Here is a 13,938-nt window from a genome sequence, read left to right on the forward strand (position 1 = left end):
GTGTATAGATGGCCTGACACGCAGACACCAGGGGTTGTTGAAGTGCTTGCAGGTCCTGGCAGGATGGCAGGATGCCCATCACTCAGGACAATGCCCACAACCTCCTCCCACTGCTGCAGGACTGGCTCAGGGCTCAGACCACAAGACCTGACCAAGACTCCCACCACCGTCATGACAACAACCACTACAAGGTAACTGCTTCCCCCCTTTCTAAAATAGCAGACTCCCACCACCATCATGACAACTCATGCTCGTTAACGTGATCTCTCAGGAATGCCTTGAGGGAATTTCTTAAAATTTGCCTCTACTAACATTATTAAAAGATCATAAAGATAACTGTGTTTCTGGTAGTTTACTATCAATCTATGTTGCTAGGCTAGGGCTAGCCTGCCCTGGCTCTGCTGTTGTTGTGATCAGTTTTGGAGGAGCAGTCTGTTTACAACGGAGGCTGGCTGTGAATGAAACCACACATGCGCGAGCAGGAACTGCACAGAGGTCTGCCATTGGCTCTGAAATTTGCCCACCCCACAAAAGTTCATCCTATCCAAATGTGGAGTGGGCGGATTCGAAAGTCTCAAACCTGCCCGCCCCTTTTTGAAAAACTGACATGACCAATGGCTGAGCTGATACCTCTGATTTGGGTTGTTGAGTATCTCTTTATGCTAAAGTACTAAAGTATCTTTTTTTTTATACATGTCTTTATTATTATTATTATCATTTTCTTTTTTATTATTAGTATTTTTTATTATTATGATGATGATGATGATGATTATTATTATTATTATGTAATGTTTTAAAGCTTAAAACCTTAAATCTAAGTATTCCAAAGTATTCCTAATAGGTACCGGTACTTGAGTATTCTAATGGAATACATTACAAAATACATTTTAGGGCATGTATTCAGTGTTCTGTAGTGGAATATATATTTGAAAAGTAGCCTAACCCTCCCAACAATGAATGACACATAGGCTTGTATATGTTTTTTGTAAAGCCCAGTAAGTGCCATTATGTTTGAAATGTGCTACGTTAGATAAAGAAATAGCATTAGTTTCCCTGCCTCGCTACTCTTTTACATGAACAACCAGTAGCAATGATTGACTAACCCTAACCCTAACCAGTAGCAATGACTGACTAACCCTAACCAGTAGCAATGACTGGCCCTGGGTCTAAAGGCGTCCCACTTTTTGCCTTTATGTTGACAGACATGTTAGTGTTGAATTTAGCATTGGGGCCAGTTCTATTGAAGTGAATGGGCCAGGCATGTTAAGTCCCACTATAAACCATGACCGAATAGGGCATCAGTCAATATCACATACATGTTTTCTTTAATCTGGTGTAAGAAAAATCAATCAAAGGTGAAACGATACGGATATTATGGTTTATAGTCGGACTTAGCTCCCGGTTAGCAGTTAGAGGGTTGTTTTTGGAGTTAAAGACAGAATCCCTGGACGTTTCATTTGCTGCTGCCTGTGTAGGCCACGTCAGCAGAGCTAACGTTCGCTAGCCACAGCTAACGTGAATGCTAAACAAATCCACTGCATCCTTGCCAGGTTTGGTTTGAAGTAACACCAGCTCAGACTTTTCCCCAACTCTCAGAACCCTTGCCCCATCCATCCATCCATCCATCCATCTCCAATGTTTCTGTTAACTTTCTGTTAGCAACCGAAGAAAAACAAAAATAGGGTTGGCTAACTTCTTCTTTCACTTCCTGCGGGCGATATTTTTTTTCCCATGATGGCGAAGGCTAGGCGAAGCCATGACCCGCCCCCTCTCTGCCTCTGATTGGCTGACTGTAATCGGCTGCTCCCACCTTCTTTCCAGGCGAGCCAGAAGTATCTCAAACGAGCCTAAACATAGTTTCATTCAATGTCACGATGCAGCAGGGGGAAAAGTAGGCTACTTCCAAGCATGATTCCTATAGATATTAGTGTTTGCTGGACAGCTAACATTCATACATGACTGCAGTTAGTTGTTGCTGAGGCTATGGTCATCTAAGCATTTGTTCATAACGTGAGCAGCAGGTGCAAAACAATCATTAAATGAACAAGCATGAGATACTTCATTATATGGAACGTTACAATTGCAAACCCTATATCTGAGTTATTTAGGCCTACTTAGCCTATTGCACAGACATGTATTTGTTTCTTGTCATTCCAAATTCAATCACATTGTTGCTCTGATTAATATTTCAATTCAAATACATGTCACTCTTGTGTTAGAATGAGTAAATGGGCATTGACACTGTTTTTATATAACCCTTGATCAATTCTCATTAATATTTTATCTTTTCTTTTCTTTTTGTCTGTAGGCTACATACGTGCACTGCCAAGAGTAGCGGCAGCATTATAAACCAGAGATCAAAAACATAAACACACAGTGGCGTCTTTCATGTATGCTACTAGGGCTGGGTCGGTTTGAAAATTTTAAAACCGGTTCGATATTGCCGTCTAAACCGGATCGAACCGGTATACCGATTTTTTTTGTAATAAAAAAAAAAAAAAAAATTTTTTAAGCAGGGCTCCCGTGTGGCCCATAACTGTCTGTAGTGTAACTTCAGTCCACCTGATAGCGATAATACACCTCTAAGCTGGTATTGTCAACCAGCAATGATACTGAATAAAAAGAAGCAGGACACCTGTGTAACAAACACACCCTGTATTTATTTCTCATAACTATTCAGCTCAACTTTTCTTCTAAACATCAAAATAATAAATGAAATAAGACTTCTGCCTATAGTGCAACTTGAGAAAAGGCTAATAAAAACACAAGCAGTGCAATCAGAATGGATTGGCTTACAGCTGAGCTGCCTTATAAACTTCAAAACTCACAAATTCACACAATATAGGGCCTAGGCATGGGTCGGTTTGAACATTTTGAAACCGGTTCGATATTCCCCAAAAAAACGTATCAAAGCGACTGCAGTTGGTGGCGATAATGCACCTCTAAGCTGGTATGCTGCCAACCAGCACGAACACTGAATACAAATAAGCAGAACATTTTAACTGTAACAACACACTGTTTTTATTTCTCATAACTATTCAGCTTAACTTTTCTTCAAACATCAACATAATAAACAAAATAAGACTTTTGCCTACTAGTGCAACTTGAGAAGAGGCTAATACGAACAATAGTGCAATCAGAATGGACTGGCAAATAAAAACTAAAAAAATCTTTTTTTTTTTTTTTTTTTTTTTTTTAAGTCCCTGGAAACCAGAAATATTTATTTATTATTTAGCATTTTGAGGTCATCACATCACAGGACCATATGTTAATAAGCCACCAGCCAAATTTGAACGATGATGAACATTGCAAAGTATATAAATTTAGGTTTGACAGTCGTGGCAAAACTAATGAGAATCAATTATTTTTTAGAGTGTATTTTCTCCCGCGGACTGTGTGGGCGTGTCCCGTCTGCAGCAGGTTTTCCGAGAGAGAGAGAGCGCGAGACAGAGGGGGGGAGGGAAACGGAGAAAGAGATTGAGTGGAGACAGAGGGGGGGGGGGAAACGGAGAAAGAGATCGAGTGCTGTGTGTCGAACACAGCACTCGTGCTGTGTGTCCACAGCACGAGTGTGTGTGTGTGTATGTGTGTGTTCGTTGCTCGGAGAGGGAGAGAGAGAGACTTGCTGCTACTGTGTCTGTTTGTGTGTGTGTGTGAGAGAGAGTAACCTCGCGTCACCAGCCTGTGTGTCTCTCTCTGTGCTCTCTCTCTCACTAGTCCAGAGAGAGAGAGAGAGAGAGAGAGAGAGAGAGAGAGAGAGAGAGAGAGAGGCATAGCGCTTGGCACGACGGCACACAGAGTGGGAGGGAGACGGACAGCGAGGGAACGCTGTCACTGGGGGCAAAGAACGGACAAAAGGAGGGTGGGTGTATGTCTTATTCATTTGTTTGTTTATAGCTCTTAACACATTGAGTGCCAAGGACGTCTGTGCACGTCCTAAAAAAAAGTAACGAGGAGTGCCAAGGACGTCTGTGGACGTCCTAAAATCATAATTCATATTATTCCATAATTCTGCTGTTTAAGGTCGTACCCAGCCAGTGAGCATGAATCCCTTCAAGGGATCACACGGCGCCACCTTAAACATCTACACGGGAGCTGCGCCACCCACCTCAGATCCTTTACTTTGTGCAGGAGAAAGCGAAAAAAAAGCCGTGATCAAAGGGGAAACCGATGCATGCTGCAGCCAGAGCCATATAGATTGCTCTGTCTGCAGCTGACAGTTGGCTGCATCCGCGCCCACAACTGAGCTCTTCTGCTTCTGTCCATCCGTCTGCATATAGTTCCTCCACACGATTCCCTGCCAGAAAGGCAGCACCCGAAGCCGAACGGCCAAACCTTTTCCTTCAGTCCCGTAACTCCCGTTTGCCATTTCCTTGTTGCGCTGGGATCCACCCGGGGCAAAAACGGAGGAAGCGAAAACAGACTGTGTGCGTGTGGGGAGGAGCCCGCAGCTCAGAGGGGGGGGGGGGCACGCAGGCTGCACAGAACCACACCACGCCACCACATCAGAAAACACCAGCCAGAGTCAGTGAATGTGCTTGAAATTAGAGTGCAAAAAGTATTCATAAAAGTGACTTTATCTTGAAAAGTAAAAAAAAAAAGCAGAAAACCCTTGAAAGTGCTCTTCTTTCAGAGGCTGTCATTTCATAATGGAACTGTCTAGAAACAAAATTTCTTCTTTGGAAGAAGCAGGAGTGTCCAATGTTTCATTAGAGTCCAGCCCTGTCAATATAGCCCTAATAGAAAAAATTCTATAGCTGTTTTCAACTGAATGGAAGTGAATCTGGCACAGGCTCCAGACAATTTTACTGAAGCGCTGTGGCACTCAATGTGTTAAGTATGGTGATGTGTGATTGTCTGTCTGACATATTTTGTACATCTATATTGTTAATAAAAAAAATAAAAAAATAAAAAAAGGAGGGTGGGTGCGGATTGCGCGCGTGTACAAAGGTTATATAGAGCTTATGACGTCATAAGCTCCTGCGTTTTAGCACCTCGCGCACTGCTGTCTTCAATGAGGAAGTACTTTGTAGAATCTTGTAGAAAAGTGTCGATTTTAAGGCTTTGGGTTGAAAGTAATGTATAATAATTTCGGAGGCACAAAATTACTAACATAAGACCCTAAATAACATAGTTAGAACGTTTTTGTGGATTTTGGTTTCCAGGGACTTTAAGGTTTTTCCGGTTTGCACGTGATCAAACCGGTTTGGGCTCGTATACCGAACCGAACCGGTAAAACCGGAAATCGACCCATGCCTATATGCTACCAAGCAAAACTGCTGTCTGTCTGACCACAGACAGTAGAAAGAGACGCAGGATAGCCAAGCGAATGTGATTGGATGACCGTTTGACGCTAGGCCAATCACAGGCAGAGAGGGTGCTTCCAGCCTTCGCCATCATCCGAAAAAAAATATTGCTTCCTGTGGAGTCAATGAACCGAAAAATGGACAGCGCCACTTTGCCATTGTGCTCACAGAGTGTATCGTCCTAAAAGGATTCAAGTACTCTGCTGCCACCTATCCTCTCCATGTATTACTGCAGCCTAGATTTTTTATACCGTCGTGGTGCACCGCGGCAAATTACCGTAAATTCCGGACTATAAGACGCACCGGTCTATAAGCCGCACCTTCAAAGGTGACTATTTTTTTCTTCTATAAGCCGCACCGGTCTATAAGCCGCGGGTGTTTTGATGTTTAATTACCATATGTAAGGCTTCGTGCACAGAGGGGATTGTCGGGAAAGAGATGGCTGTTTGGGGAAGCTCCCATTTATTAACATTTCAACAAAACAAAAGTCAGGTCACTAATCCCCAGACAAAATCACACATTGTGGTATTTTTTGTTTTTTTTACAGTGCACACAGTGTCCGCGGTGTGGTGAAAAGAGGGCAAGAGAGGAAATTAAAACAGAAGTGGATTTATAGTTAGAAAGAGTGCTAAAGAAGAGAGAATTCCGTTTTTTATTTTTTTATTTTAGTTACTCACAGTACTATTGACCAGTCCAACTCAAAAGATATTCGGCAGTTTCACTTTGAGCTCTTGTTCCGCCGCTGGGCACACAGTGTCCGCGGTGTGGTGAAAAGAGGGCAAGAGAGGAAATTAAAACAGAAGTGGATTTATAGTTAGAAAGAGTGCTAAAGATAGTCCGGTCTGGTTATGACGAGTCTCGCTGGGTACAGTACGCCAAAGCGATATCCATTGACTCGATGATGCTGTTGTATGTTGCGCGTTTCTGTTGCACCAATGCGGAGAGGTCCTGCCGGACGAAAAAGCGCGTACCCTCCCAGGTGAGGGGCTTCTTCCCCGCAGCCTGGAGGATGAGTTGACGGTCGGGCCAGCGGAGTAGGCAGATGAAGATGGCCCTCGGTGGCAGGCCGGGGTCTGGACGTGGCCGAGGCGCCCGGTGTGCCCTGTCCACCTCTGGTGGTTTCTCGCCTTCCTTCAGGTCCAGGATGTAACACAGGATTTTGCCACGAAAGCGTCCATGTCACCAATCTCAGCTCCTCTTTTACATTGATCAGGCGAATGTTATTTCTTTTACTCCTGCTGATTAAGTCATCAACCTGCGTGTGCAGGGTTTCGATTTTGCATTTTATCCATTTTCGGACTCACTGTGTTGTTTTTGTCCTCCAGTGCGCGGATGCGCTTTTCCGCATTATAAACTCTGTTCACGGTTGCCTTAGTTTCTTTAGTGAGTGAGTGGATGGACTTCTGCACGTTTTCAAACTTGTTTTCAAGCTGCTCAAAACCTCTGAGCGATGTCGGACTTAATCGATAGTGTTTCACGGAGTAAAAGTTTAGCCCAAGCGTGTATCTCCAGCCTCCAGCAGGTGAGTCATTTCCTCATTCATGGCGTGATTGCTTCGTCTTTTTCTTTCTGCTTACCTGTGTTGTGTTATGTTATGTTATGTTGTTAAAAGAGGGCAAGAGAGGAAATTAAAACAGAAGTGGATTTATAGTTAGAAAGAGTGCTAAAAAAGAGAGATTTTTTTTTTTTTTTGGAAAAAATCCATAGATAAGACGCACCGTTATATAAGCCGCAGGGGGCAAAAAAGGCCAAAAAACGGGAAAAAAGCCGCGGCTTATAGTCCGGAATTTACGGTACATTACGTTACATTACATTACGTCATTTGGCAGACACTTTTATCCACAGCAACTTACAGTAACACATTTTGTCAACAATAGAGAAATCAACTATGCAACATAATCTATGACAGCTACAACCTTTATCTTTATTGTTTATTTAAGCAGGGACAGTACACAAGGAACAGACATTTGCCATCAACAGAAAATTCTCAAGTGTTAGAAAGTTATATTTCTTGATAATGTCACAATGATGATAACTGTTAGGTTTTTTATCCAGGACCTTCAGCGCTTGCTTGAATAGAGTAAAGAGTGGCTGCGTTGTTGTTTTATTGGCCTGGGACCAAGTAGTGGCACAGTAAGACAGATGTGATAAAATGAAAGAATGAAGATACAGTTTCGCCACATCTGTGTTCAGCTGACATCGAATTAATCTAAATTGCCGAAGATTACGTTTGACAGTCCCTGCAGTTTTCTTTATCTGCTTTTTGAACGAGAGGTTGCTATCTAAAATAATACCCAGGTATTTAAACTCCTGGACAACCTCCACTCTCTGACCCTTTGAAGGAATAGAGTGGTAAAGTTTTTTTGTGTGTGGAAAGGAATGAGAGAAGAGAGACAGGTCTGTAGTTCTGAATAGCAGTAGGGTCAAGGGAGGGTTTCTTAAGCAGAGGCTTGACTCTAGCAGTCTTTAGAGTAGCCAAAACAAGACCTGAGGACAGAAAGGAGTTGAGAGTAGTGAGGAAGGGAGATAGGTCAGGTGAGATGGTTTGGAGGAGAGAGGAGGAGGTGGGAAGGGAGAATGTTATAAAGTGGTGGTCGGATGAGTCACAGTGAGGAAGAGGAGTCACAGACAGTGAGGTTGGAGAGAGGTAGAGGTCGAAGGATGAGAAGAAGTTAAGGAAAGGCAGAGATTGCAAGGTTACCTTGGTCTGGATGTTGAAATCGCCCAGATTTGGGCTGAGGTTACAGGGATGAGGAAAAGACACATAGTTAGGTAGATGAGCAAGTAGTTAGACAAAGAGAAGTAACAAAAACTCTATTCTCTGGCCTACCCTCGATGGACTCCCACAGATAGACTCCCTTTGTGCCCAGAGTCTTCATGCCCAGAGGCTGCTGCTAGAGCTGCCGCTCTAGACTGACTATGCTGAGAAATACTGGTTCAACAGGGAGTCAGGCCACACCTTCCAGCAATCAGCGTCTAACCACAGTGGCTGGCCACCTCAGGCCAGGCTGTGAGCAATGAACAGGTTTTAAACAGGTCAAGTATCACTGGTTAGGAATATCTACACACTTCAAACTAACAGAGAGAAAAAACAAGACATATAAAACTTACAAACAAAGTTTCAGCAAGAAAGTGCAGCACAGAAGAAAGCTCTTTGCAACACAAAATGTTGCAAATGGCGATGTTGGTTACTCCTGAAACACCAAACATCTGTACATCTGATGCGGTATTTTTATTTTATTTTATTTTAATACCGCTTCCAGCACCTTTAACATTTTGAACTTCAGCAGAAGATTAAGTTGTTTGTCAAATAATATTGTAGAGGGCTGGTTTGTGTGGGGTTTATTTATCCATACATTAAGACTGATTAAGACATTAAGATTTAAGACTGTATAGTCTTGAACGTCTCTCTGCGTAGTGCTAGTCACGTGTTGTATTCCTCCGGGGATTGAATGGGAGAGGGCAGAGGAACTGAAGGGAGTTGTTGTGGAGCAGGAGAAGAGGGCGGTGGTGTGAAGCTAAGGAGAGAGAGCTAGCGGGGTTTTGCGGGATTGGCGTAGGATTTGGCGTGACTGCGGCCAAGCCATCAGCAGCTGTACGTCTTGGAAATTAAGTGCAGAAATGGAATCCGCCTTGAGTTGATTATTGATTATTGATAACGTTACAATATGTTACAATACGTTTACAATATGACTCAGAAACGCATGGAGGGGATGTAAAGGAGCACGCCAACATTTTGGGAGATTCACCTATTTGCCATATTCCCGATAGTAAGACAAGAAGAATCAGAATCAGCTTTATTGGCCAAGTATGTTTACATACAAACCGCTCCTCGGCTGGCGCCTCGGACCGGTTCACGCCTCTCGCGTCGTCCCTTAAAAAGTGATAATGGACACCTCGTCGTGCATTAACCCTTACTTATTATTTCATAATGTGGTGAGTACACCAGTGTGCTAAGCAAACTAGCAGGAATCCAGTCCTACTAATGCATGAAACAATGTCATCACATTTCATCTAGCATGTGGCTGCTCTTCTTCTCCCTCCTCCAGGAGTCCTCTCAGCATGGGGAGCCTGATAGTGTCTGCAGCAGCAGCAGTTCCACCAGTGTTACTGGGGGGGACATGGTCCTCTGCCTGGCTGCCATCCACAAGCTGGTGGAGTACATCCAGCTCAACTTCACCCAGGCTGACAAACCCCCCTCCTCCAGGGAGGCTGACAGAGCCCCCTCATCCGGGGAGGCTGTAGAGGTGGAAGTCTGTGCTGTTTGCCTTCATAAGTCTGGAGGGGACGTGGCTGAGTTTGGCCTGAGCTTTGGGAACATCCCGATCTTTGGGGACCCAGAGGGAAGGCCAAAGGGCAGCCGGAGGAGGAGGAGACCTACGGGGCCCGTCCTGGAGGTGGGCTGCCTCTGGGTGACGGAGGTGAGGAAGAGGAGCCCGGCCGCCTGCTGTGGAGCCATCAAACTCCGAGACGAACTCCTGTCCCTCAATGGACAGCTGATGGTTGGAGTGGACGTCAGCGGAGCCAGGTAGGATCACTTCTGGTGTAACTGAAAAATATTGCAATATTTCCCGAATAGCCTACCCCCCCTTTTTTTTGGTAAACAGTTAGATAAACAGACAGTTTTGCCAGTCTGCCCTGCTGCCGACCCTCATTCCACCACTCACTGTATATTATCGCTACAGGTAAGAGTGTCTTATTTGTTGCTGCAAAGGGAGAGAGAACAAGGAAGTGTAGAGCACATCAACCTCTCAGTCCTTTATTCATAATATTCACCCCCCCCCCCCAGTATTTTGAAAATAAGTGTTACAGAAGTTTGACAAATGAACACAGTATACACCTTATGTTCAGACCTTACAGCTGGGTCAAATGGGTGCGGCTACATAAGGTGAATACATACTGTAATAACTCAATGCTAGACACAAACAAAGATAATAGCACACTCTCAAGCTAAGGTTTTAAGCAAACTCAAATTTGAGACTTCTGTGCTCAAACTCTGAGTGGATTTACTCTTAAAGTCGAGCTGAACCCAAAAATGACTTTTATTTTATTTTAGTTCAAATACCTGGGTATGCAGTGCACCTACGGTATTTAATAATGTATGCAAACAAAATCACAACAATCTACCGGTAATTTCTTTAGTTTTTCACACTTTTTCACATCAAAAGTTCATTTTTCAAGATTTCATTGATAACAGTAATGTACAGTTTGCTGACGTCACCTAGTACTATCAAATTTCTACCCCATTTCAACCAATCATATCACGACATGCAGCTGTCAATCAAATCTTCATTTCTGGATAATTTTCTCTTCCAAATGAAGTAGAAAATGGCGCCTAGTGCCTGTCATCTGGCAGAATTCCTATCCCATAAACTAACTACTAACTTGGCCAATTGTTAGAAACATGAACAAAAAACAAAAACTATAATCTCTGAGAATGCAAAGAAATGTAACTGGCTCGTTAAAACGCGCATTCCAGGGATATCGTAGCGATAATGGCGTGCGCATCCGAGAGCTTGGTTGTTAGGGGTCGCACTTCGGAGATTCTAGGCCGACGTGCTGCACTCTCCGCTCAGCAACACGAAGGCAGCTGGCTGCCTGCGGGTCGCTGAGCTCCACTCAGCCACTAACCTCCCGTCAAAAGGGTCTTCCCGAGGGGAGCGCCACAACACACTGAATCCCACTCGATTTGGAGGCGGAACACGCCAGGATTGGCCAAAGCCCAATCCAGTCCCCAGAATTGTCAAATAAAATCATCGACATGATACTATGACCCGCCTCTCAACCTGTCATCTTAGACAAACTATGTTTTCAGTCTGAAACGGACGCATTATGCACGTGACGAACAGGTTCAGTTCGACTTTAAGTATGTAAATCACTCTCAGGAAAGTGAAGAATTTACTGTGGTTGTGTCAGCATACTTGCCTCCATGCACCGAAGGGTCTTGCAATGCTGCGGTGTAGCACTGACTCTATTGCAGTGGATTGGGCGTGATCGACCCTTCCGCGGGCAACGTTGCAGACAGAGTAGGAAGGCTGATCCGTGAGCGGCTGCTTCTGGGATGCGGGTCGGGGGCTTAATCGGCCTCGGCTGGGTCTACTGGGCGAGGGTGTATGATGTTGAACAGACCCGAAACACCTTACGACCCCAGTTAACATCACTGCTGACGCCTCCCAGCGCATGCTGAAGTATGTATATTTGTAACGTGCAAGCAAAAATTAACATAAAAAAAGATTCCCATTTCAGACGGTCACAGACAGTCAAATAGCGCATTTTAATGTTCTTGGTTAACCGATTAATGATCGGTTAATGCGGGTTGGTTGTGGTCAATTTAGTTTTTTCATTTTCGCCATCCCTACTAGCAACCAAAGAATATAGCCAACCCCCGACACGGGAGAAACCGTGAGGGCCGATGCAACACTCCAGCGGAAGTCGGACTCGGTCCATTGATGCAGCGCATCTGGCCAGTCGTCTGCATTGGCGGTGTTCTACAGCGGTGCAAACATTGGTTGGATTTTAAGCACTAGATTTATGGGAATTGATGAAATGATGCACAATACCCTGCAGCAAATCTCAGACCTCTCAATGGTTTAAAAAATATCACACAGGAGAATGGATGTTGAATTAGATCCTAATGTGTTCTTCAACTTCCGCCCAGCAGATGCCACTAAAAGACTATGGTCCACTGTCTCTGTCTCTCAGTCCAACATGCTGCCTGGTGTAAGGGGCTGTCTCACTGATCAGTACAGTAAGGAGACAACATGCCAACAAGCCTTTGCTCATAATGCTGCTACTTCTTAGCGAAAGGACGAACGCCATTGTATAGTATAAATGCAATAAGAAAAATGACCTGGGAAACCTCCAGTCATCTCAACAGTGTGATGATACACATTGCATATACATTACATATCAGTAATAGTACAATTAGTAAAAGAGAGAAAAGGAAAAATAAATGATTAATGTAAAAGTTAGTACATGTGTGAGCATCCTGCACAATCACACATGGTCACAAGACTGGTTAATTCTCAGCCACGCCTTCAGATGGCCCTTGAAGGTGGCCAAGCTGGAGCTACCCCTTATAGAGGGAGGTAGGCTGTTCCATACAGCGCTTCCTTTAAAGCCTAGCTCCTCATTGCGTGGCTCTCGAAGCTTTAGTTGGCGGCTCTAAATTTTTTTTTTTTTTTTTTAAGATTTCATCCCCCCTGCTCTCCCCAAAATGTCAATAAACCTTTATGGCATATTATTACAATACAACAATACTGGTGTTGACAGTAATAGAAGGTGCCAAATCATTCAAAACAATAAGCATTTTGCTTTTAGGAGTATTGTGCCAGCGTGCAGCGCTGTTCCAAAACGTGTCAACGTGTGTCGTTGCCTGGGAAACGCACATCCCATAATACAACTGTTCACATCGCATCCCATAATAGTATGATGATACTAGGGATGCCATTGCGAACATAGATGTGAACAGGTTAGATAAAACTTCAGCGTCGCCAGCGATGGCCCCCACCGTTGCGGTCGGGGTACGTTTCGAAATCCCTCCAGGCCTGAAAGATTTTCTGTGTGTGTGTGTGTGTGTGTGTGTGTGTGTGTGTGTGTGTGGAAAACAATCAAACAAAAAAATGGTAGGCAGATGTGCTTGGTTGGGGTGGCTTTTGGTGTTTTGCGGTAAAAGTGGCTCTCCTATTGACTTTGTCCTGCCAGTGCTGCTCTCATCGAAGAAATAGTGAGGATCACTGCTTTAAAGGATAGCACGTTTTGACCAAACAGGGTTCTTCTGAGCGGAACTTCACAATCCCTGTTGGTGATGGCTCTAGTTAGCCGGGTCGGATTGGCAGTAGATCTATATTTAATAAAGGTTAAAAGAGGTGGAGACGCTAGGGGCAGGGGTGGGCAACTATTTTTCATGGGGGGCCACATGAGAAATCCAGATTGTTGCCGGGGGCCGAACAAATATTGTCATGCCGTAATGGATGGGCAACTTTGATGATAGAGAGGGCCACAAAAAAAGTCCTCGCTACCAGATTTTGCTGAGGGCTGAACGGCGCCAGCGCGAAAAAATTGGGGCATTTGAAGCCAGGTTTAGAGGAATAACTAATTTTAAATTAACAGTTGTGATGTCATTATTCAGTCTTAACCACCAATATTTGATCCTTTTCTCACTCACTCCTATGTCACCACACTCTCCCTGCAGGGCTTGAAATTAACTTTTTTCACCACCTGCCAATATGGCTGCTAGATTTTAAAGTTACCAGCCAATTAGAATTTCCACTATCCGAAATGTTTTTCTTGAAATAAACCAGAATATGAGTGGGTTAATTTAAGCATAAGTATCAGTAAGTGGCCGGGATTCTCAAAGCCTGTGTTGAGGGTCACACGAACATGCACTCTTGAAGCTAAATAAATCCAAAACCAACAAGTTAATTATTTAAATTTCTACCTCAATGTAGAACAGCCATTTCTTACACATGAGATTACTTTTGGCCTTTTAGTCATAAAGATTATTGAAAGATATTCCATATTCCAGACTGAAATGCTATAACAGAAGAATATTGGCCAGAATGACATGAACATTTGGACACTTATTCAGCGGGTATCTTGCATGTTGCGTTCAGGTGCACTGTAAAAAAAA

General features: G+C 43.8%; 1 protein-coding gene across 6 annotated transcripts in view; it reads left to right on the forward strand.

The window, feature by feature from the left end:
* LOC310770812 (PDZ domain-containing protein 2-like) overlaps window positions 1-13,938 on the forward strand; it is a 53,493-nt gene that overhangs the window by 24,751 nt on the left and 14,804 nt on the right. For 5 of the 6 annotated variants that reach the window (XM_083663523.1, XM_083663522.1, XM_083663524.1 and 2 more), the window contains exons 2-3: window positions 9-191; window positions 9,356-9,834. In XM_083663523.1, the coding sequence (XP_083519649.1) occupies window positions 72-191; window positions 9,356-9,834 (599 nt within the window). In that variant the 5' untranslated portion in view covers window positions 9-71. Of the gene's footprint in view, window positions 1-8; window positions 192-9,355; window positions 9,835-11,967; window positions 12,055-13,938 lie in introns of all 6 variants that reach the window. The other variant, XM_083663527.1, reaches the window with a different exon arrangement.

Source organism: Poromitra crassiceps (assembly GCF_964638095.1).
Source record: "Poromitra crassiceps genome assembly, contig: HAP1_SCAFFOLD_233, whole genome shotgun sequence".
In the NCBI taxonomy this organism is placed as follows: Eukaryota; Metazoa; Chordata; class Actinopteri; order Beryciformes; family Melamphaidae; genus Poromitra; species Poromitra crassiceps.